Here is a 24,942-nt window from a genome sequence, read left to right as displayed (position 1 = left end):
ACCCCTCCCACCCCGGGGCAACCCCGAACCACCACGGGGCAACCCCGAACCACCCCGAGGCAACCCCTCCCACCCCGAGGCAACACCTGGCACCCCGGGGCAACACCTCCCACCCCGGGGCAACACCTCCCACCCAGGGCAACCCCTCCCAGCCCGGGGCAACACCTCCCACCCCGGGGAAACACCTGGCACCCCAGGGCAACACCTCCCACCCCGGGGCAACACCTGGCACACCTGGGCAACACCTCCCACCCCGGGGCAACACCTGGCACCCCGGGGCAACACCTCCCACCCAGGGCAACACCTGGCACCCCGGGGCAACACCTCCCACCCCGGGGCAACACCTCCCACCCAGGGCAACCCCTCCCACCCCGGGGAAACACCTCCCACCCCGGTGAAACACCTGGCACCCCAGGGCAACACCTCCCACCCTGGGGCAACACCTCCCACCCAGGGCAACCCCTCCCACCCAGGGGCAACACCTCCCACCCAGGGCAACCCCTCCCACCCTGGGGCAACACCTCCCACCCTGGGGCAACCCCTCTCCCACCCTGGGGTCCTCACCTCCTCCCACCCTGGGGCAACACCTCCCACCCTGGGGCAACACCTCCCACACAGGGCAACCCCTCCCACCCCGGGGCAACCCCTCCCACCCTGGGGCAACACCTCCCACCCCGGGGCAACACCTCCCACCTTGGGGCAACACCTCCCACCCCCCACCCCGTATATCCACAAAGGAGCAGATTTTTTTTAATGCCCTGAATAAACTCTGGTGCATCATGGGAGATGAAGGTTGTGATCAAGTTTCATCGAAATCGTTTGTGTAGTTTCAGAGGAAAAAGCAAATTCCTATTTTGAGGGTTAAACCTGGATCCACTTCACCCCCTTAGACGGCGAATGTTTTAATGCCTAAAACAAACTTTAGTCACAACACAACAAATATCATTTGTGCCAAATTTGGTCGCAATCCCATCAGCGGTTTCGGAGAAGAGGTTTCAAGTGTTTACGGACGGACGGACGGACGACGCGTCATCACATAAGCTCACCTGAACTTCGTTCCAGGTGAGATAAATACACGTGTAAAACAATCAACGTGGAGTGCTAAAACCACTTGGTTTCCATGGTGATACGGTGGCTCGCTTCATGGAGACATCTCCGGAATTGGAAAGCAATTGGAGGATGAAAGTAACAGGACAAGCACGATGTCTGAGAGGAATCCACACTCGCTCTGAGGTGTCTAACCTGGGTTTGAATCCCGACCGAGCTATAAACTGTCATCCCGGTGTTTCACTAGCGCAGAGTGACTCATCAATGTGTGTCTCGACCTGTTAAACAGTGTCACACCTGCAGGATTTTCAATCTCCCCTCCTTCCCCGCCCCCCCTCCTCAATCTGTCTCCCCTCAACCTCTGACCCCCCTCAACCTCTGACCCCCCTCAACCTCTGACCCCTCCTCAACCTCTGACCCCCCTCAACCTCTGACCCCCCTCAAACTCTGACCCCCCTCAACCTCTGACCCCCCCTCAACCTCTGACCCCCCCTCAACCTCTGACCCCCCCTCAACCTCTGACCCCCCCTTTAACCTCTGACCCCCTCAACCTCTGACCCCCCTCAACCTCTGACCCCCCTCAACCTCTGACCCCCCTTTACCCTCTGACCCCCCCTCAACCTCTGTCCCCTCCTCATCCTCTCTCCTCACTCACAGATCTCCTCCCTCGTCTTCTCCCCTCCCGATCCACTCCCCCTCGAAGTTGTTCTCGGTGAAGTAAATAAATAAATAATGTAAGTTGTTCATCGTGAAATAAATAAACAAATGAAGTTGTTGATCGTAAAGTGAATAAATAAAACAATTGTTGTAATAAAAGTTTTTTTGTGATAAAGAGATTAATGTTTTGTGTTCTTGTCCGTTTTGTCTGACAATGTCCACGACCCCGTGTGGTGTCCGCAGATGGACGGAGCCCGAGTCTGGACACAAACTCTGCACATCGAGAGATCAAGATCTCCGGGGATCTCAGGACGGCGACTCGAACCAGGACCGAGAATCAGTACCCGGAACATCCTGATCGATTTGATGTTTGTTCACAAGTTGTTTCCCGTGATTGTTTCTCCTCAGGTCGTCATTACTGGGAGGTCGATGTGAGGTCGAGTCGTTGGTGCGGAATCGGATTCTGTTTGAACTCCATGGGGAGAAAAGGGAGAAAGAGCGAGTTGGGAATGAATCCCGAGTCTTGGTGTTTATATAAATGTGATAACAAATACTCCGCACATCACAACAAACATCGTACCTTCCTGTCCATCCCGGGGGATCATGAACGGTTTGGGTTCTTCTTGGATTGCGAGGCGGGAGAGTTGACGTGTTTCGGGGATTCGCGGGTCCTGCACGTGTTCAGGGGGAACTTCACGGGCCCCGTTAAACCCGCTATTGGGGTTTGGGGTGATGGTGGTTCCGTTTATTTTGTACATTTCGTGAAATAGTCAGGTTCACTACGTCAATAAATTATATTTCGTTCAAAATCATGGTAGATTAGCAAACCTATACATTTTTGGAAAGGTTATAGCATAAGGAAACTAAAAATCAATGTTTACATTTGGAGAGATACCTGTATGGCGGCCATTTTGGATTTTCAAAATGGCCACTGTAAAATACATATTTTGTTCTATTTCTGCCTCTAATTACCCTAAAAACTTTTAAAATATATACTAAACCTATATTTTCAGGGACAAGGAATCCAATGAAAGTATCAAATTAGTGCTATGGGGAATGGTAAGACACGAATCAAAGGTTTTGAATTGCAAAATACTGTCTTTATATTCGCGATAAGTTGCATAATCAAATACATGTTATCATTTTGTACAGGCAGTTAATAACATCAAAATGTGTCACAATAATTCATATCACCAAACATACACAGGCAGTCAGCAAAATCATATATACACATGCAGTCAGTATAACTTCACATCTACACAGGCAGTCAATGACAAAATATACACAGGCAGTCAATGGCATCAAACATACACGATTACAGAATATGCCATTTAGAGTTCGTCATCACTGTCCTGTGTGTCGTATCCGACAATATAGTCCGCATCGTTTTCACAGTCCGTTCCACACAAGCAAAGGTCGGTCAAATTGATTGGCAAATCGAATTGGTCGAATGGTCGAATGGTCGATCGAATCGATTGGTCGAATGGTCGAATTGGTCGAATGGAATTGGTCGATTGGTCGAATTGGTCAAATCGAATTGGTCGGAATTGGCAAATGTAAACATTGATTTTCAGATTTTCCATGTAATAACGTTTCCAAAAATGTATAGGTTTGCTAATCTACCACGATTTTGAACGAAAAAACATAGTGAACCTCACTAAATTGAATCAAAATCATGTGTTTCGTTCAAGCGATAATGACTGAAGTGTTTACAGACCCAATCCCTCACTCACTCACTCACTCACTCCACTCCACTCCACTCACTTATGGACAATCCTCGATCGCATAAGCTCACCGTACTAAAGTCCAGGTGAGCTAAAAATTCTAAGTTGGTAAAGGGAATTTTTAAATCTATAATTTTATCACGGAGCAATCAATTGATTAATTTTACCAAGAACGAGCTCACATCAACATAAATCATTCACATGTTCCTAAAATCATTCACATGTACCTTGAATCATTCACATGTACCTTGAATCATTCACATGTACCTTGAAATATTCACATGTACCTGGAATCAATTACATGCACATTGAATAATTCACATGTTCCTTGAATAATTCACATGTACCTTGAATCATTCACATGTACCTTGAATCATTCACATGCACCTTGAATCATTCACATGTACCTTGAATCATTCACATGTACCTTGAATCAATTACATGCATATTGAATAATTCACAAGTTCCTTGAATCATTCACGTGTACCTTGAATCATTCACATGTACCTTGAATCAATCACATGTACCTTGAATCATTCACATGTACCTTGAATCATTCACATGTACCTTGAATCAATCACATGCATATTGAATAATTCACAAGTTCCTTGAATCATTCACATGTACCTTGAATCATTCACATGTACCTTGAATCATTCACATGTACCTTGAATCATTCACATGTACCTTGAATCAATCACATGTACCTTGAATCAATCACATGCATATTGAATAATTCACAAGTTCCTTGAATCATTCACATGTACCTTGAATCATTCACATGCACCTTGAATCATTCACATGTACCTTGAATCATTCACATGTACCTTGAATCAATCACATGTACCTTGAATCATTCACATGTACCTTGAATCATTCACATGTACCTTGAATCAATCACATGCATATTGAATAATTCACAAGTTCCTTGAATCATTCACATGTACCTTGAATCATTCACATGTACCTTGAATCATTCACATGCACCTTGAATCATTCACATGTACCTTGAATCATTCACATGTACCTTGAATCAATTACATGCATATTGAATAATTCGCAAGTTCCTTGAATCATTCACGTGTACCTTGAATCATTCACATGTACCTTGAATCAATCACATGTACCTTGAAGCAATTACATGCACATTGAATCATTCACATGCACATTCAATAAGTCACATGTTCCTGGAATAATGTGATGTTCAATTCCAGTGAAGAACGAAAGATTCTTTCTATCTTGCGGAGAAAACGAATTTGCGATCACTCGATTTTAATACATCAGAGAGAAATGTAAGAACAATGTTGTGAAATTTCCTTCATTCATCAATTAAAATTATGTTTTATTTAATACAAAATGGAGGTTCCATGTCTCTTCCCCCATGTTTGTTGTGTTTAGATTTTTGGTTAAAAGTTTTTAAAATGTTCATAAACATAAAAACAAGTGAATTTCACATCTGGTAATTTTTGTTAATCTTTAATCATTTCCACAGAAGGACCGGTGGAGCATCCGGAGAAGGTGGAGCTGGAGCAGAACAACTTGAGAAGACTTTGTAAGTGAAGGGAAATGGGGAGGGGGTTCTTCTTCTTCCTTCCATTTACAGATAATTTAAAATTCCATAGTTTCTTCTTTTCATTCTTTCCTTTTCCTTCTGTTTTATTTCCCTATTTATATTTTCCTTCACTCTATTCCACTTATTTATTTTCCAACTCGATTTTCCCTCTTGTCAAGTGTCACAAGACCCAAAGTTTGTTTAATTGAACGATGTCCAACCAGGAGGAGGGGATAGTCCAAACTTGTGTTTGCTGATTAAAGGCCTTTCTTAATCCCCACCCTGTCCTCCCTCATCTCTCATCCCCCTCCCTCTCTCTTCCCCTCACTCTCTCTTCCCATCCCTCTCTCTTCCCATCCCTCTCTCTCCTCGCTTCTCTCTCTCCCCATCCCTCTCCCCGACTATCCCAGCCCCTCCCTCTCTCTCCACTCCTCTTTCTCCCGCACTACTCCATCCCTCTCTCTCTCCCCAACTACCCCAACCCCTCTCTCTCTCTCTTCGCCACTACCCCATCCCCTCTCTCTTCCCCACTACCCCATCCCCTCTCTCTCTTCCCCACTACCCCATCCTCCTCTCTGTCTCCCACTACCCCCATCCTCCTCTCTCTCTTCCCCACTACCCCCATCCCCCTCTCTCTCTCCCCCACTACCCCATCCTCCTCTCTCTCTTCCCCACTACCCCATCCTCCTCTCTCTCTTCCCCACTACCCCATCCCCCTCTCTCTCTCCCCCACTACCCCATCCTCCTCTCTCTCTTTCCCACTTCCCCATCCCCCCTCTCTCTTCCCCACTGCCCCATTCTCCTCTCTGTCTCCCACAACCCCCATCCTCCTCTCTCTCTTCCCCACTACCCCATCCTCCTCTTTCTCTTTCCCACTTCCCCATCCCCCCTCTCTCTTCCCCACTACCCAATCCTCCTCTCTGTCTCCCACTACCCCCATCCTCCTCTCTCTCTTCCCCACGACCCCACCCCCTCTATCTTCCCCACTATCCCCACCCTCCTCTCTGTCTCCCACTACCCCCATCCTCCTCTCTCTCTTCCCCACGACCCCATCCTCCTCTCTCTCTCTTCCCCACTACCCCATCCTCCTCTCTCTCTTCCCCACTACCCCATCCTCCTCTCTGTCTCCCACTACCCCATCGTCCTCTCTGTCTCCCACTACCCCATCCCCTCTCTGTTCCCCACTACCCCATCCCCCCTCTCTCTTCCCCACTACCCCATCCTCCTCTCTGTCTCCCACTACCCCATCCTCCTCGCTGTCTCCCACTACCCCCATCCCCCTCTCTCTCTGCCCCAATACCCCATCCCCCTCTCTCTCTTCCCCACTACCCCATCGTCGTCTCTCTCTTCCCCACTACCCCATCCCCCCCTCTCTCTCTCTTCCCCACTACCCCATTCCCCTCTTTCTTTCGTCCTCCCCTCTCACCAACGATGTAATCAGAAGAAGATCTTTCTTGACAAATCCTGGTTCGTTCTGAAACATAATCCAGTATAAATTGCTCGTTTGTCCCAGATAAAATTTACAACCCTGAAGGAATTTGTAAGATATTTCCCAATCTCTCACAGAAACATCTTACATCAACAAACATTGTGGAATCATTTCTCTATAATAATAAAAAGGTGTGTGTGTGTGTGTGTGTGTGTGTGTGTGTGTGTGTGTGTGTGTGTGTGTGTGTGTGTGTGTGTGTCCGTCCGTCCGTCCGTCCGCCCGTCCGTCTCCTCGTTAACTCAGAAACCATGAAACGCAGTACCCCCAAACTTTGCATACATACTTCTCCACCCCCAAGGGATTACATGAATGAAAACGGTGTGTTTGTGTGTGTGTTTAAGATAATTTACACTCACAGGCTTATCTTTGGTCAGCCTGCGTTCAGGTCGCTTTGCTTGGGGTCTTAATTCCCTCATTTTGTCCACTCAACTCGAGTGTGCCCTGCGTCAGAACAGGTCGGTTTGTGTACAATAAAGCTTGTTCGAGTGCTTGAGCTGCTTGGTGAGCGCTCTCCAAGCAGCTTGGTAATGGATGGAACACCCCTGCTCCCTCCTCAGATTGAGTCTATTTTATTTAGTTCCTTCATTTACCGAGTAAAAATATGGGCAACACACCTGGCGCTCACCTGGTTGAATAAACAGAAACTGCACTGACTAAATGTATTTTAAACCAATTTCAATGGTTGCGAGAAGACAGGACAGCAGGGAGAATCAAACGAACATAATCATGTCTTTAAACAAACAAAAACATACCTATTTTGGGGTCCACTCCCACCCACCTAGTTTACCTTCTTTTCTAATTCCTTGAACAAACATTTTGTACATCACGGGTGGTGAAGGTTGTGGGGGAGTTTCATCGAAATAATGTGCGTAGTTTCAGGGAAAAAGCAAATACCTATTTTGGGGTCAAACGTGGATCCACTTTGACCCCCTGAGGCCCCGACTTTATTTATTGCCCTAAACAAACTTTAGACAGAACACAACAAATACAATTTGTGCCAAATTTGGTCAAAATCTCATCAGCGGTTTCGCAGAATAAGTTGCAAGTGTTTACAGACGGACGACGCGTCATCGCATAAGCTCACCTGAACTTTGTTCCAGGTGAGATAAAAATTACGTATATCAACGAACGAAGCAGCCCCTCTCCCCCCCCCCCGCATCCCTCTCCCCCCACCCCCCGGTGCCTCGCCTTTGTTGTTCTATTTTATTTTCCCCCTTTTTGTCCGATCTGCTTTCATTATACGACGCGTCACTTCCACATAAACAGATACATCGATACATATAAACACCGTTGTCTGTCCGCCATTGTTCCTTATCCACGGCGACTTCTTATAAGTTACAAACTCCAGACTCAGGGTGCAAACACACATTTATGAAGGGGAGAGGGTAACATCGGCAATGTGCCCACAGCATCACGTGGGTGGACGGGGGGAGACGGTAACATCGGCAATGTGCCCACAGTATCACGTGGGGGCATGGGGGGACGGGGGGAGACGGTAACATCGGTAATGTGCCCACAGCATCACGTGGGGGGATGGGGGGAGACGGTAACATCGGTAATGTGCCCACAGCATCACGTGGGGGCATGGGGGAGGGGGGAGAGGGTAACATCGGCAATGTGCATAAATGAATAAAAACAATTGTTGTAATAAAAGTTTTTTTGTGATAAAAAGATTAATGTGTTTGTTTTTGTCCGTTTGTCTAACAATGTCCGCGACTCCGTGTTCGTGTCCGCAGATGGATGGAGCCCGAGTCTGGACCCAAACTCTGCACATCGACAGATCAAGATCTCCGGGGTCTCAGGACGGCGACTCGAACCGGGACCGAGAATCAGTACCCAGAACATCCTGATCGGTTTGATGTTTATATACAAGTTGTTTCCTGTGATTGTTTCTCCTCAGGTCGCCATTACTGGGAGGTCGATGTGGGGTCGAGTCGTTTGTGCAGAATCGGAATCTATTTAAACTCCATGGGGAGAAAAGGGGCAGAGAGCGGGTTGGGAGAGAATCCCGAGTCTTGGTGTTTAGAGAAATGTGATGACGAATTCTCCGCATATCACAACGATCAACGTACCTTCCTGTCCGTCCCGGGGGATCATGAACGGTTTGGGTTCTTCTTGGATTGCGAGGCGGGAGAGTTGACGTGTTTCGGGGACTCGCGGGTCCTGCACGTGTTCAGGGGGAACTTCACGGACCCCGTTAAACCCGCTATTGGGGTTTGGGGTGATGGTGGTTCCGTTCATTTTGTACATTTAGTGAAATAAACTTTCATCACGAACTGATCCGGGTATTTTGGGTTCAAATCAATCAAATCATTTACCTGTTCATGACGATGTCATCACTGATTAATGTTTATATTATAATAAAGTTTATATAATTTAATAAGTTCGTTGTTTATCTTATTTAATGTAAAATGAACTTTAACCTGAACTCTTCATTCTCTTCACGATACAATACAGATTCTTCTTCTTCAAAGGTGTGATTGAATGGGATGTTTGAGTGAAAAAAATCCCTCCAGGTAGATGAAACACTTTGTGTTTACCTGGAATGGGGCACGAGCGGTAAAGGTGGGTTTTCACGGGACACGCGAACGGTTCGCGAAGGATGCGAATGTCGAAAAAATGGCAAAGTCCAACATTCGTATTTTAGGCTCCAAAAGTTCGCCAAACATGCGCGGGGGTTCGGAAGCGTCGTCAGTTGTTCGCAGGAGTCGTTTTTTGTTCGGCGGGAATTTCAAAAAAGTTTGAAATTCCCGGCGAACAATTGACGACGCTTCCGAACCCCCGCGCATGTTTGGCGAACTTTTGGAGCCTAAAATACGAATGTTGGACTTTGCCATTTTTTCGACATTCGCATCCTTCGCGAACCGTTCGCGTGTCCCGTGAAAACCCACCTTTATAGTGAAGGTGAGAGTGTGTTTGGATCGGATCACAGGTAGAATGTGGATCCCTGGATGGAATTAACAGAACGTTCATCAGGTATCCCTAATCACACCGTTGGAAACATGACCAGGTGACATTTCCGATGTTACTTTCTCTTTTGTGCCGATGAAGGGTTCACAACCGAAACGTCAGGTTCTCATTGTTTCCCTCGGAGGTTTTAATCTTAATCTTCGTGGAAATCTCTTCCATCCAATCAAAACACAGAGATAAAATCATTTAATAACCAGTGTAGTGACGTCACGAAGTTAATTTAGCGTCATCAAGTGAATGCAAATTCCAGAGAAGGTGTCACATCATGTACTGTGATAAACATTTCATATTCACCTGGCGGGAGGTAAACCGTGATCATACAGGTGCTGCCCTCAGGGCGACATTGCACTCCGGGTGGGGCAGGTTGGGGTTCACCCTCGAATTTCCCCCAATTGGGGGAAACTCGATCCGACAATTTTTGGTCGTGGGGACTTCGATCTCGCTATCCACGGATATTTAAACAAAGAACAGGTAAACACCTTCATGTTAAACATTCACCAATTCACTTCTCTTTTTAATTTTACACGTCGATGCCATTGAATGTTGATATTACAACCTGCATGACGAATCTTCCCAGGTGTTACGTTTGTATCGTGAGTGAAAAACCTGCGATAAAACATGTACGAAACATGCTTTGTGACGTCACAATAGGGAACAATGCAGAGTGGAATTGAAAACAAGGGTGTTTCACAGGTAGAATGATCCATCAATGCGCGGTATGGGGCTCATCATCATGTTTCACAGGTAGGACGATCCATCAATGCGCGGTATGGGGCTCATCCCGGTGTTTCACAGGTAGGATGATCCATCAATGGGCGGTAGGGGGCTCATCCCGGTGTTTCACAGGGAGGATGATCCATCAATGGGCGGTGTGGGGTTCATCATTGTGTTTCACAGGTAGGATGATCCATCAATGCACGGTATGGGGCTCATCCCGGTGTTTCACAGGTAGGATGACCCATCAATGTGCGGTAGGGGGCTCATCCAGGTGTTTCACAGGTCGGATGATCCATCAATGCACGGTATGGGGCTCATCATGGTGTTTCACAGGTAGGATGATCCATCAATGCACGGTATGGGGCTCATCACGGTGTTTCACAGGTAGGATGATCCATCAATGCGCGGTATGGGGCTCATCATTGTGTTTCACAGGTAGGATGATCCATCAATGCGCGGTATGGGGCTCATCCTGGTGTTTCACAGGTAGGATGATCCATCAATGTATGGTAGGGGGCTCATCCAGGTGTTTCACAGGTAGGATGATCCATCAATGCACGGTATGGGGCTCATCATGGTGTTTCACAGGTAGGATGATCCATCAATGCACGGTATGGGGCTCATCATGGTGTTTCACAGGTAGGATGATCAATCAATGCGTGGTAGGGGGCTCATCATGGTGTTTCACAGGTAGGATGATCCATCAATGCGAGTACCGTCCCTCGGATGAACATTAAACGGGAATCCCGTCTACCGATATTAGTTGTTGAACGTTAAAGATCCCACGGTATCCTTCGTGAAGAGCAGGTGAGCTATCGCCGGCATCCTGAACAAATTACAGAACAAATCCACTCTAACCTGCACAGGTCATTGGTCCTCAACTTCACAGGTCACTGCACTCAGTCAATGACGCGACCCCAACACCTTGTGCCGCATTCAAAATAAGAAGAAGAAGGATCCATGATTAAACACCATACCTGGTTCTGTTCTGAAGCCTCGTCAGTCCAAACACCATTGAACTTACCGCGAGTTTCACTCACAGTGAAATGTACCTTTTGGAATTCTGTACCTGTATCTCGTGATAGATACTTCTTCGTGACCATCAGGTATTGTTGGATACCTGTCACGTGTTTACTGTGTCCAGTACATATCAGGTATGGCAGCATGTTTATACCTCAAGGTGCTGTTCCCACCTGCCAGCTCTTTCACCTTCCACACACCTTTTTAGTACAAGGACCATGTTGATGTACACAAGACACATTGGTCGCTCTTGGTTCTTGTACAAGTTTCCGGCTGGACAAGGAACGACTTTGCTGTCGATCTCTCCAGGTTAGACCACTCACCTTAGTCTGGAAGTGCTGAATTCCTGCCCATGGAGCTCTTCCAGGTGTTTTGGTTCATGGTCCTGATGTATCAGCTTTCACCTCATCATCGTTACCTGAATGTTGGTAGATGTTGTGGGTAGTGCCACGCGTTGTTGTACCTTCCAGTGTGTTCATGGAAGTCCAGGTTATCAATGGAACTTTGAGTAAATTTTCCACCTTTATGGTTTGTGGGAATCAAGAGCTCACCTTGTTCCTGGTCCTCCTCACTAGTCCGTGACATGGAAGAGATACATCTCTGGCTCGTTGATACCTGATGATATTGATAAAACGGGTCAATATTGTACACCGCACCTTTCCTATGCCCTCTCCAGGCATTGAAAATCGTCATTGCCGGGCACCGAAGGGGGCTCGGCAGTGACGCACGCTGAAAGAGAGTACTCAGTTTTCACTCTGGTTGTTTCCTTGTTTCCTTGTTTGTTTGCTTGTTTGTTTGTCCAGACGATATCTCAGCCATCCTTTGAGCTAGGAAGCTGAAATTTCGGCACAATAGTGAGCAAGTCCTTTGTCAAAAAGTTTATTTTTTGTTTTTTGATTAATCAATTAATTAAGGAGTTATTTAATTATTAGCGATTAATTAAGTACTTATTTAATTAATCAAATTTCCTTTCTCTTCTGACCATTAACTCAGGCACCTTTTGAGTTAGGAAGCTGATATTTGGACATGCCAATGACCAGGTGATTTGGCTGCAAAGGCTATTTTTGATTTATTAATTAATCAATTAATCAATTAATCGATTAATTATTTAATTATTTGATTAATTACAATTTATTTTTCTTTAAAGTTACAGATTCTGATGAAATGGTGGTGGTTTATGTGTTCTCTGACCGAATTGATTAATAATTTATTTTTTTTAGGATTATTATTTATTTATTTTCATTATTAATCATTTATTTATCTTCTTTCTCATTTGGCCAATATCTCAGGCACCTTTTGAGCTCAGAAGCTAATATTTGGACATGAGTGACCAAGGGATGTGGCTATCAAGGATATTTTTGGTTTATTGATTAATCAAGTAATCAATGAATCGATTAATTATTTAATTATTCGATTAATTACTAAATAAATTAAAAATTCCCACTTAGATTCTGATGAAATGGTGGTGGTTTATGTGTTCTGTGACCGAATTGATTGATAATTTAATTTTTTAATGATTATTATTTACTTATTTTCATTAATAATCATTTATTTATATTCTTTCTCATTTGGCCAATATCTCAGGCACCTTTTGAGCTGGGAAGCTAATATTTGGACATGACAGTGACCAAGTGATGTGGCTATCAAGGATATTTTTGATTTATTGATTAATCATTTAATCGATTCATTATTTATTGATTAATCGATGAATTACTTATTGATTAATCAATTAATTATTTAATTTTTTATTAATGACTTATTTGATTAAATTTCTATAAGATACATCTTCCGATGAAGCACTAGTGGTTAGCCATTAGCCAATTGATTAAGAAAATATTTTGTGATAATCTTTTATTGATTTTAATTATACAATTAATCAATCAATTAGTGTACACCTCTCCCTCCCAATGCAGCCTCTATGAGCTGCACTGCGGTATTGCTGGGCGCCGCAGGCGCCCCGGCAATGCCGCGCTGTAAGATATTTCATTATTTGGCATGGGGGCGTTGTACTGAAGGAGCTATGCTCCAACGCGAGTCGGAAGGATTGACGCGACCAAAGACAGAAATTCGTCCGAGTTGCTTTATTGCACGTATCAAACTCGGGTACTCTGAAAAGCCCGTTTATCGGGCAGCAATATATATACACATTATGCCGGAGCGTTTGCCCGGGAAAAGCGAGACCGGGCATGCCCAGGCGTCAAGGGCGAGTCCTGGAAAGGCGAGTCTGGACCTGCCCGGGCATCCTGGGCGAGCCCTGGAAAGGCGAGGCTGGGCGTGCCCGGGCATCCTGGGCGAGTCCTGGAAAGGCGAGAGCGGGCATGCCCGGGCGTCCTGGGCGAGCCCTGGAAAGGCGAGAGCAGGCATGCCCGGGTGTCCTGGGCGAGCCCTGGAAAGAAGAGTCTGGGCATGCCCGGGAACGATGAGACCGGGCGTGCCCGGGAGGCTCGGGCGAGCCCGGGAACAGCGAGTCCGGGCATGCCCGGGAGAGGCGCGTCTGGGCCTGTCCGGGCGGCCTGGACGAGCCCGGCATGGTGATTGCTCCCTGGCCACATCCTTGGTAGGTGCAAGGCGATTGTGTACACCCAGCGCTAACCGCTACACACACCCCTCCAGAATCGACTTGCACTGGAAGGGTCAATTTAAGGGGGGTCCTGATGACCCGGCCGAAGCGACCCCTGGAGGGTCGTGGGGGTGGGGGGGTCCGATGCGGTGGTGGGTGGTCGAGCGGGGGGAACTGTGGATGGGGGGCAGCCTCGCCGCGGAGGAAGGGCCAACCGTGGTGGTTGGCCGACGTCCACATGCGCCGGCTTGACTGAAAGGCGGTCCACTGAAATCCGGTCCGACCGGCCGCCGAAGTCGATGACGAATGACTTGTCGTCCCGTCGCAGGACCCAGAAGGGCCCGTCGTACGGCGGCCGGAGTGGCCCCCGGTGTGCGTCATGACGCACAAAGACGTACTCTGCTGTGCGAAGTGCTGGGGGGACGTAGGACTGGGGGCCACCGTGGCGGGACGTTGGCACGGGGGCAAATCGTCGGGCGGCCTCCTGGAGGTCCGAGCGCTGGCGAGCTGCGGACCAGGGACTGGTAGCATCGGGCACGAACTCGCCCGGAACACGGAGCGGCTGGCCGTAGACGAGCTCGGCGGTGGATGCCTGGAGGTCCTCCTTGGGGGCCGTGCGGAGGCCCAAAAGGACCCACGGCAGCCAGTCGGCCCAACCGTCGTTCTGAAGGCCGGCCATGAGCGCGGCCTTCATGGAGCAGTGAAAACGCTCGCACAACCCATTGGCTTGGGGGTGGTAGGCTGTGGCACGGTGGAGCTGGACTCCCAGGTTGCGGGCGACCACGCCCCACAGCTCGGAGGTGAACTGCGGACCGTGGTCCGAAGAGATGTCTGCCGGTGCGCCGAAACGGGCGACCCAGGTGGCGATGAAAGCCTGTGCCACGTCGGCGGTGGTGGTGGAAATGAGGGGAACGGCCTCCGGCCACCTGGTGGTCCTGTCCACCATGGTGAGCAGGTGGGTGAAACCCCGCGAAGGGGGAAGGGGGCCAACGAGGTCCACGTTGATGTGGTCGAAACGCCGTTTGGGCACGGTGAAAGGTGCCAGCGGGGCCTGGGTGTGGCAGTGGACCTTGGCCCGCTGGCAGGCAGTGCAGGTGTTGGCCCAGTCGCGGACGTCCCGGCGAAGGCAGTGCCAGACGAAACGCGCCAACACCAGCTTCTGAGAAGCTTTCCGGCCCGGGTGAGAAAGGCCGTGGATGGAGGCGAAGATGCGGTGCTGCCAGATAACGGGCACGATGGGGCGAGGCTGGCTTTGGGAGACGTCGCAGAGCAGGACAGTGTCCGCGAAGGGGATGTCGGCCAGGCGGAGGCCCGTGTCCGCCGCCCGGAGGGCCTGCACCACGGTGTCGGTGGTTTGGTCGGCCGCCTTGAGCGCGAAGTCCACGCCGAGGTGGACCGCGTTCGCGCTGGCCCGAGAAAGACAGTCGGCCACGGCGTTGTCTTTGCCGGCGACGTGCCAGATGTCCGTGGTAAATTCCGACACGGCAGAGAGGTGGCGCTGCTGGCGGGCCGACCATGGCTCCGTGACTTTGGCCATTGCATAAACCAATGGCTTGTGGTCGACGAAAGCCGTGAACGGGCGGCCCTCGAGGAGGTGGTGGAAATGGCGAACGGCCAGGAATAGACCGAGGAGCTCGCGGTCAAACGTGCTGTATTTTAACTCGTTCGGCCAGAGTTGCCGGCTGAAAAAACGAGTGGCTACCAAACCCCGTTCACCCATTGTTCATGGACTGCGCCCACCGCATAGTTGGAGGTGTCCGTAGTGAGGGCGATGGGAGCGTTGAGCACCGGGTGAGCCAGCAGCGTTGCGTCGGCGAGAGCCCGCTTCGCGCTCGTGAATGCCGCGTCCATGGTCGCGGACCAAATGATGTCATGCTTGGCCGGCTTGCCCCGGAGGGCTTCGTAAAGGGGCCGCATGAGCTGAGCAGCACGGGGCACGAATCGGTGATAAAAATTCACCATGCCGAGGAACTCTTGCAGGGCCTTGATGGAGCGGGGACGCGGGAACTTGGTGATGGCCTCGACCTTTGTCGGCAGCGGCACGGCCCCAGTCTTGGTGATGCGGTGGCCCAAAAAGTCAACGGTCATCGTGCCGAAGTGGCATTTGGCCAGGTTGACAATTAAGCCGTGCTCGCTGAGGCGTCTGAACAGCGTTCGGAGGTGGAGGATGTGCTCGGCCCGGGACATGCTGGCGATGAGGATGTCGTCCAGATAGACGAAACGAAATGGCAGGTCGTGCAGCACGCTGTCCATCAAGCGTTGGAATGCCTGGGCCGTGTTCTTGAGGACAAACGGCATCCTCAAAAATTCGAACAGGCCGAACGGCGTGATGACGGCCGTTTTCAGGACGTCGGCCAGCCTGACAAGTACCTGGTGGTATCCCCGTATCAGGTCAATTTTTGAAAAAATAACCCGTCCCACCAAACGAGCGGAAAAGTCTTGGATGTGCGGGATCGGATACCTGTCGGGGTTGGTAGCATCGCTGAGGCGGTGGTAGTCGCCACACTGGCGCCATCCGCCCCCCGGCTTTGGCACGATGTGCAGTGGTGGGGCCCATGCGCTATCGGAGCGCCGCAGGATGCCGAGGCGCTCCAACGCGTCGAACTCGGCTTTGGCCACGGCGAGCTTGGCCGGGTCGAGGCGGCGGGCTCTGGCGTAGACCGGCGGGCCCGTAGTGGGTATGTGGTGCTCGATCCCATGTCGCACTGCGACGGCTGAAAACGTCGGCCGTGTGAGGGCCGGGAATTCCGCGAGCAGGCGAGCAAACTCATTCGCCGTCGGGAGGGCTCATGGCTGGTAATGAACGCCGGCCCGGCCGTTTCCCGACTTGCCGAAAGTGCACGGGGGTCGGCATGTCCGAGCCTTGTGTCCGAACCTGGCATGGTAATGACACCACGCCTGGTCAGGTGGAGGCCCCGGCCGTCATGTTGGAAGCAGTCGGCGCGGCGTGGCGGCCGCCAGTTGCACCGGCAGTTCGGCCTCTAACCGCGCAGGGCGCTCGGTTATCATTGGCGTCGACTCGGACGGTGGCGGGCGGGCTGGCACCGGGTCCGCTGGCGGCGGGCTCCAGGTAGCCGCTCCGATGTGCTGGCCTGCCGGGGAGATATTGTCGGCTTCCCTGGTGAGGGCGCGGGGATCCGTGATCGACGTGCCTGCCAGGGCGAGGCATACCTGGTTAGGCAGCTGGCGGAGGAACAGCTCTCGGAACAGAAAATCCGGAGAGTGCTCACCGAGCAACGAGAGCATGTAGTCCATTCGCTCGGACGGGCGTGTGTCGCCGAGCTCAGGCAGGTCGAGCAGGCGTCGTGCGCGTTCTGCCGGTGAGAGGGCGAAAGCGTCGAGGAGGAGCGCCTTGATCGCGCCGTACTTGTCAGTGGCTGGCGGGTGCTCGAGGAGGCTCAGGGCGTGGGCCGCGGTGGCGGAGCCAAGCGCTGCTACCACATGGTGGAAGCGGGTGTCGTCGGTGGTGATGCCTCGCAGGGCGAACTGGGAGTCTGCCTGGGCGAACCAAACAGCCGCGTGAGCCTCCCAGAAGGTGGGCAGTTTAAGGGCAACTGCCGTGTCCATGTTCAGGGTCACCAATGAAGGAGCTATGCTCCAACGTGAGTCGGAAGGATTGACGCGACCAAAGATGGAAATTCGTCCGAGTTGCTTTATTGCACGTATCAAACTCGGGTAGTCTGAAAAGCCCGTTTATCGGGCAGCAATATATATACACATTATGCCGGAGCGTTTGCCCGGGAAAAGCGAGACCGGGCATGCCCGGGCGTCAAGGGCGAGTCCTGGAAAGGCGAGTCTGGACCTGCCCAGGCGTCCTGGGCAAGCCCTGGAAAGGCGAGGCTGGCCGTGCCCGGGCGTCCTGGGCGAGTCCTGGAAAGGCGAGAGCGGGCATGCCCGGGCGTCCTGGGCGAGCCCTGGAAAGGCGAGAGCGGGCATGCCCGGGTGTCCTGGGCGAGCCATGGAAAGACGAGTCTGGGCATGCCCGGGAAAGACGAGAGCGGGCGTGCCCGGGAGGCTCGGGCGAGCCTGGGAACAGCGAGTCCGGGCATGCCCGGGAGAGGCACGTCTGGGCCTGTCCAGGCGGCCTGGACGAGCCCGGCATGGTGATTGCTCCCTGGCCGCGTCCTTGTTAGGTGCAAGGCGATTGTGTACACCCAGCGGTAACCGCTACAGTACTTTGAATGTATGTGTACTTGTTTTAACCACTTCTTTCCTCCAGATTTGTTTTAAGGTGTGAAATGCCAGTGGGGTTACCTGCTGCAGGTGCACAAATACCTTGATCCATATTGAGTATTTTTTCCCGATTTCTCTCATTCCGTTCCACTTTAAGTTTGACTCATTCATCTCTGGAGTTGCATCATTCACCATCCAGGTCACGTGATTGCAGAGTGACACAGGTACACATTCATGTGCAGAATCATCCCGATGAATAAACAGCGATAGATCACCTTCTGGATTCTTCTTCTTCTCAGTTTCTCAGAGGTGTCCTTCACATCATTCCTGAATGATTTAGCAGAATGGTGGAAGATAACGTTCTTTTCAGGATGAGCACCTGTGGTTGTGGTTCGTCACCACTTTCCTCTGCGCGTTTCTTCAGGCAGGTAACCTTTGATGAAAGATAACCTGGTGACATATCTGATGAATAATTTTTTTTATAGAAGATTCACCTTTTTGTGGTTCTATCATGACCTTTGATCCACGGTGTGCGTAGTATTCTTCATTCCTTTTTTAGAATGGAGCACCTGTATAAAGTGGTATTCACTATACCAGGTAAGGACAACCAGCTCCTGTATTTGTGGTGAAGTGAACTCAGAAAGATTATTGTGTTCGGATCTTCAGATAAGTTACCATCTTTGTAAGAGGTGAACCACTGCAGAGCATCATCACGTACTGGATCGCAGGTGTATTTCATCTGCAGGTGAGACTTTGTCATATTTGTACACAAGCAGGACTTATGGTACCTGAACTCAGTATCAATCATGTCACCACAATTGTCACCATATACCTGGACACGGTGTACCATATCATCATCACTGAGTACCTTTTCTTGCTCCCATATCACATTTTGTCGATCCTTCGTACTCACATGTAGTCGTTGATGTTCACCTGTGCGATCTCGTTGCTTCACACAAACGAAGCACTGATTTCTATGGTCTATGGATTTAGTAGCGGATGACCCATGGTGGATCTACATCTGATGATCCCAGAGTTTGTTGCTGCATTTTTGTCACATGTGTTGGACACGTGATGATTTCACTTTTTCACAATTTCCACATGTGACATGACATCCAGGTACCTTCTCAACAAATTGTTCTTCTTCTTCATTCAATTCTTCTCTCACACTAAATGCTACATCATCAGTTCTGTTCTCCACTGCACAGGAGAGTGCTGCGATCCCTTTAAGGGTAACTTTTTGTAACGTCTCAGGGGTAACTTCTGACATGTGATGTAACGTTTCCTTGTTCGTACATCATACATCATGTCACCTCCTCAAGAGGTTACCTGAAAATATATGGAATTGACACCAATAGACATTCATACCAGTGATTCAATAAACTTTTATTGGAATGATAACTTCTTCTTTTTTTTTGTGTACTGAATCGAGGCTCGTGAAAGAGCTGACATTTACTTCACAAACAAATCAACCAGACAAACAAAATATATAAAAAGAGGGAGCGGAAGACAAGATGGGGAGAGAAGGGGAAGCACACAAACACTTGAGAGCACACAACATTTGAGAGCAAGGAGATGTGTGGGAGGGAGAGGGCTTGGGGGGAGGAGGGGTGGGAAGGGGGGGGGGTGGTAGGAGTAGTATAAAACACAAGGACACCAAGGACTTCCAGAACAGAAGTTGGTATTTCAAAAAAGTGGAATTGGGGTGAAATTGGCGGGGGTAGAAAAGATCAAGGTTTTGGATGGGGGAAGATAAGAGATGGTGGTGAACAGCTGTTTTAAAGACCTGGAGGGTGGAGTGGGATTGAAGAGAGTGAGGGAGTTTGTTCCAGAGGCGGGAGAAAAGAGGAATGAAGGAGTGAAGGTGAGCAGAGAGTCTTGATTTTGGCAGTTTAACCATAAGAGGGTTGCAGGCAGATCTTGTGCGACCTGTAGGAATATTTGCGGGACAGAGCCCAGAGAGAGCTGGGGGGGCAAGGCCAGAGAGGAGTCGGTAGAAGACGGAAAGACCACCAACCTGCCTGCAGTGAGTGAGTGAGAGGCCCTTGGAGTTAGCTTCATCGCGGGAGATTCCAATGATTCTGAATGCTTTGGTTTCAACAGCGTGAAGACGAGCTAGGTGTGAGGCAGGAGCACCAGCCCAGAGGGGAGAGCAATATTCCATTGAGCTGCAGATGAAAGCCTTGTATGTGGTGAGGAGCTCAGGTGTGCCAAGGAAGGACTTCGCACGATGGAGGATGCCCAGTCGGTGACTGGCTTTGGAGGCCATATTTGAAATGTGGTTTTCCCAGGAAAGATCATGGCAGATAGTGAGACCCAAAAGCTTGAGTGACAGAACTTCTTGGAGAGGATTATTCAGAAAGTGGATGGGAGGGTTGTCCAGTCGGTCTTTTCGGAGAGACATCGTAAGAGTGTAATTAAAATACTTTAAGACCAACCTCGTTATCTTCAACGAAAATCGTCACCAAACACCGGAACCAATGAGATTCGAGCATTTAAAAAATTATATCAAAAAATCTTATTACGTGTTTCGGAGGGTGAAAACGGCGTCAAATATTCTAAAATTGACGAATAATTATTTTTTAGAAATCTCGCGGCCGTAGGGGATAATTTTTCACGGCCGGAAATATCCGAAGTTGAGACGGAATTCACCGAGTTAATCAAGAAGTAAATTTTATCAATTTTAATCTAATCCAGAATGCAAATGGTGTCATTTTAGGTCTGAATTTGCGAAATTTTGTGAGCTGACCAATCAGCGATCAGCTTAGGTCAGCCAATAAGCGCCATCGACACGGTTTGATTAACGACAGTCGCACATTGCCGTTGAAACGGCGCTATCGTCTGACCTGTCGGCACTGATCTTACTGCAAGCTAACTTCTTCTGGTGGGGGAAGCCGCAGTGCCCAGAGAGAACCAATCCTGACAGCGACTGAAGTTAGAAGACTACACACATACTGTGAAAACGTATGTTAAGCCCAGATAAAATTTCTTAAAATAGGCCTTAAGCTAGCACATCGTATAGTTACTTCCTTAAGCTTCTTATGACATTTATTGTATGTAGGTATTGGGGTGGACTGTCTGCTCTTCTCTTTTACCAAGTCTTACCAGGTACGGTACCTCCACCGACCTACTATCAACTACCTAACCTACTGATGCCATCGTGATGGGTATAATAGTGGCAAGAGGCATTGGCTTCGCCGGCTCATTGCGGCTTTGCAGTCGGGTACTAGTAGAACATATACTTTTTAAAGTAACGATGTTACAATCCCACAAGGTCAGCGGTGGTGTACATCTGCCTCTGTAGCTATGCGCATGTCTTCGAGAGGCTGTGGGGATCTCCCAGAAATACAGGTTTTTCATTGCCTGTCGGACGGTATTTCCGTGTACGTCATAGCCGATGACGTAGTGGAATGCTCGCGCTTCCAACCTCGTTTTCGAATTTTCACGAGACCTCTTCAATTTCTGTCATACGATCGACTCGAAAGTTTGGTTTGTGTTCAGCGCTTTTCAAATCAACGATCGAATGTTCCGGACAAAATAAAAGGTATGTTGGACGTTTTTTTCAACATGTTATCTAGTTTGTGGTGGAATTTCATTGCAATCTGATGATGCGAAGTAAGATATTTTGGCCCCGATATCGGGATTTCCTGACATAATTTAATGTGACATATGACATAATGACATAACTTACTGTTCGACAAGATAAACTGTTTGACAAGATAACAAACTGTTTGCTTAAATAAATTAAAATAATAATTTAAACAAAACTGTCCGCTTCACAACAAACTTACCGGAGGAGGAATCTCTGTTCACGTCAGGATGTACATACACCTGGTGGTAAATTCATGTCACCTGTGCAAACGAATCGCATAAAAAAGATTATTGTGATGACGTCACAATTGAGCGATAAGATTACGATTCAACAATGGGCATGGTGACGTCACAAAGTTAAATTTCACGTCATCATGCGAGGACGGAATGCTGAGAAGGTGCAACATCATGTCCTGTGATGAACAAATCATACTTACCTGGTACCTGGTGGGAGTCAAAACTGTGAACAAACAGGTGGTGCCCTCAAGGCGAGAACTATCCATGACACTCCAGGTGGGTTACCTGCTCTACGCGAAGGACACTGTGGGATCTTTAACGTTCACCAACTAATGCGAGCACACAAGACGTCTGGTGAGTTAAGAATGTAGATAAAGATGGTCGCTGTTGAACTCGGAGTAAAGGGTTCAAGATCCGATTAATGAGTGGAAAGATCAATGACAAGGAAGGGAGCAGATTGTGGTACGTACAAAATAGACCATTACAGTTTGATTGTGGGAGGAAACATGGACTTTTCACTTTTGTTCCAAGCAAACCACAGCTGTTCAGAGAAGTTCAATTCCGTTTGTTGGGACTTTTCTCAGAACATCAGGTTTAAAGTTTGTTTGAAATCATCGGAATAAGGAAAGAACAGCACTCGGTAGAACATACCTCCACTGCGTGAAGTGTTTACGTTTTGGATCCCACTGATAGGCAGCATCTGGATTCGGACCTGAACCAAAATCGAATCTGCTTGTTGTTGTCAACCAATCAACTCATCCACCAAATGTCATCATACGCTGTCCCCAACCTTTTTGAAATATCATGCCATAAATCTTCGGTACTTCAGCCACAGGTAAAGGCATCTTCAACCTTTCAGACATCAAGCGCTGCGCTGGGCTGCTGTCCATGCCCTCTGTCGGTGTGTTCCTCCACTGGAGTATGGCCTTCCAAGGGTCATTGCCATCACATGTAGCTTTCTTGCACAGGCTCTTTACGAATTTGATGACAGACTCGGCTTTCCCGTTGGCTTTTGGATGTCATGGAAAGGTGAGATGCTCAAATTCCCATTCGGTGGTAAAGAGTCTGAATTGCTCACCTGCAAATTGAGGACCATTGTCAGAGATCACACAGTCCGGTTGACCGTGACGTGCAAACTGTGCCTTACATCACCGGATTGTTGTCTCGGCAGACAAATCTGGGAGCAGTTCAATTTCCCAGAAGTCAGAGTAGTGATCGACCATCAGGAGGAAGCCTTTCCCCATGTACGTCAATAAGTCCATGCTAATAATTTGTCAGGGCCGTGTGGGCGACTCCAGTAGAGAGTATCATATGCTTGTCTGTAGCTGCTTCTCCTCCAATGTGGCAGGAGTGGATTCGTGCCAGCATCTCTGGGCGTTAGTGACTTCAGTATGATAACTCTCTGACCTTTGAATAGCACGCCATTCTGCACACTGATTTCATTTCTGCATCACCAGTAATCTCTATCAGCACGAGATGTCTCCTCTCTCTGGTCAGAACATACAGGAAGTGGTGGAAGCGGTGATATTGACAGGTAAACTCCATGCTCAGACATTATTTTTCGATCTGTGTATAGTTTTGCAACGTCAGTGTTAGTGCCCTTGAGGCAAATGCAACTGGTTGTCCCTCTTGCATGAGACAGCACCCAAGTCCATTTTGGCCTGGGTCACTTTGTATGGTGATTGGCTTTGAGATGTCATAGTACCTTAATACAGGTACAGAGGTGACCAAGCCCTTTATTTCCTGCACGGCAGCATTGTGTTTTGGTACTTCACATCTGTTTCAGGCCATTTTAAGACAATATGTATCCATGGAAACGAACCTTTGTCACTTTGAACTGCAGCTTCTCCAACCAAGTCTTAGTTTAATCTAGCTGCAGCGGTCCATCAACACCAATAACTATGCATCATGTCGCTGTCTGCCTCATCATCATCTGTGTCTCCACAGCCAACAATGAGGATGTCATCCTCAACAGGCTCTACTCCACCATGTCCAGCCAATAGCTCATGCTGCTTGCGTTGGTACACCTCTGGTGCTACGGAGACTCCACAAGGCAGTTTGAGCCGCCATTACCTGCCCCAGGGGATCCAGAATGTTGTCATGTAACTGCTCTCCTCGTCTAGCTTGCATTGCAAAAAGGTGTCCGTGCATCTACAAGTGTGAATACCCGAGCCTTTGGTAGTTTGTGCAAGACATCTTCGAGTGTTGGCATGATGTGAGATCTCTGCTGTGCTTGATTCAAAAACTTTGGATCTTTGCAAATTCTCATCTTCTCAGGCTTTTTCACAATGAACCTGTTACTTATCCAGTCTGTGGGTTCGGACACGGGGACAATGTGATCATCTGCCTCATGTCTGTTCAGTTGTACCTTCACGGCAGACTTCATGGCTACAGGTACATTGCATGGTGCGCACTGTACTAGACGGATACTGTCATACAGGTCAAAATGAACTTCTTCTGGAACTGACTCTATTGTCCCTTTGAAAACATCGTTGTACCTGATTATCAGATGTTGTTTGATTAAAGGCCTTGTCAGATGGTGCTCCATTTGGTTCAGTTCATCAGGGACATTGAAGTGCATCAGTCCCAAGCGCTCACATGTGGAGCCTGATAATAGGAGTTTCTGATTGGCCTCCACAATTTCAAATTCAACCTTGTGTGCTCATGCACGTATTACACACCTTGTTTTGAAAAGTCCCAGTGACGTCATCAGCTCGCCCGAATACAACTTCAGTCTCGTCACTAGGTAAGAGTCGGGTATCAGGTTCTGGATTCATCTTGTCTTTGCGGCTCATACGTCACATGTTGCCCCCCATTCATGCTGCCATTGTTGTAAGTTATTATGCAGTTGTGACGTGACAAACCATTTCCCCCTCTCGACGTCACAGCACCTGATGCACTCGTTTGTGTAAATGAAATTGCCGCTGTTATCGTCTTCCTATTCAGGTTCAGTGTTTTACACCCTGTGTACCTGCCCTGCTGTGGGCCTTCTCATGCTCTTAAAGCATATACCATGGTAAAGTGATTAGCTCTACCACATGATCTGCATGTTTTACCATAGGCTGGAGAGTGTTCTCTTCCTCGTCTGTGTGCATTACCACAGTATTTACATGTGTCACGGTTGTCCGTCCACGTGCTGTAGTTGTCTCACTGTGACATTAACACTGTCGATCAACGACTTTTCCTGCTCCATTGTTCTCATCCG

The 24,942-nt window shown here is 48.7% G+C and overlaps 1 protein-coding gene and 1 long non-coding RNA gene across 2 annotated transcripts in view; one reads left to right on the top strand and one right to left on the bottom strand.

The window, feature by feature from the left end:
• Positions 1 to 8,749, top strand: part of LOC137418362 (E3 ubiquitin-protein ligase Midline-1-like) — a 466,393-nt gene extending 457,644 nt beyond the window's left edge. The window contains exons 7-8 of the mRNA XM_078770845.1: positions 4,921 to 4,980; positions 8,206 to 8,749. Of these exons, the coding sequence (XP_078626971.1) occupies positions 4,921 to 4,980; positions 8,206 to 8,432 (287 nt within the window). The 3' untranslated portion in view covers positions 8,433 to 8,749. The remainder of the gene's footprint in view (positions 1 to 4,920; positions 4,981 to 8,205) is intronic.
• LOC144889694 (uncharacterized) overlaps positions 1 to 24,942 on the bottom strand; it is a 798,143-nt gene that overhangs the window by 344,362 nt on the left and 428,839 nt on the right. The window lies entirely within an intron of this gene.

The sequence above is a fragment of the Myxine glutinosa genome, chromosome 1 (genome assembly GCF_964187855.1).
Source record: "Myxine glutinosa chromosome 1, kmMyxGlut1.1, whole genome shotgun sequence".
NCBI classification, from domain to species: Eukaryota; Metazoa; Chordata; class Myxini; order Myxiniformes; family Myxinidae; genus Myxine; species Myxine glutinosa.
The sequence above is the reverse complement of the archived record's forward strand: the minus strand, read 5'-3'. Positions and strand labels throughout refer to the sequence as shown.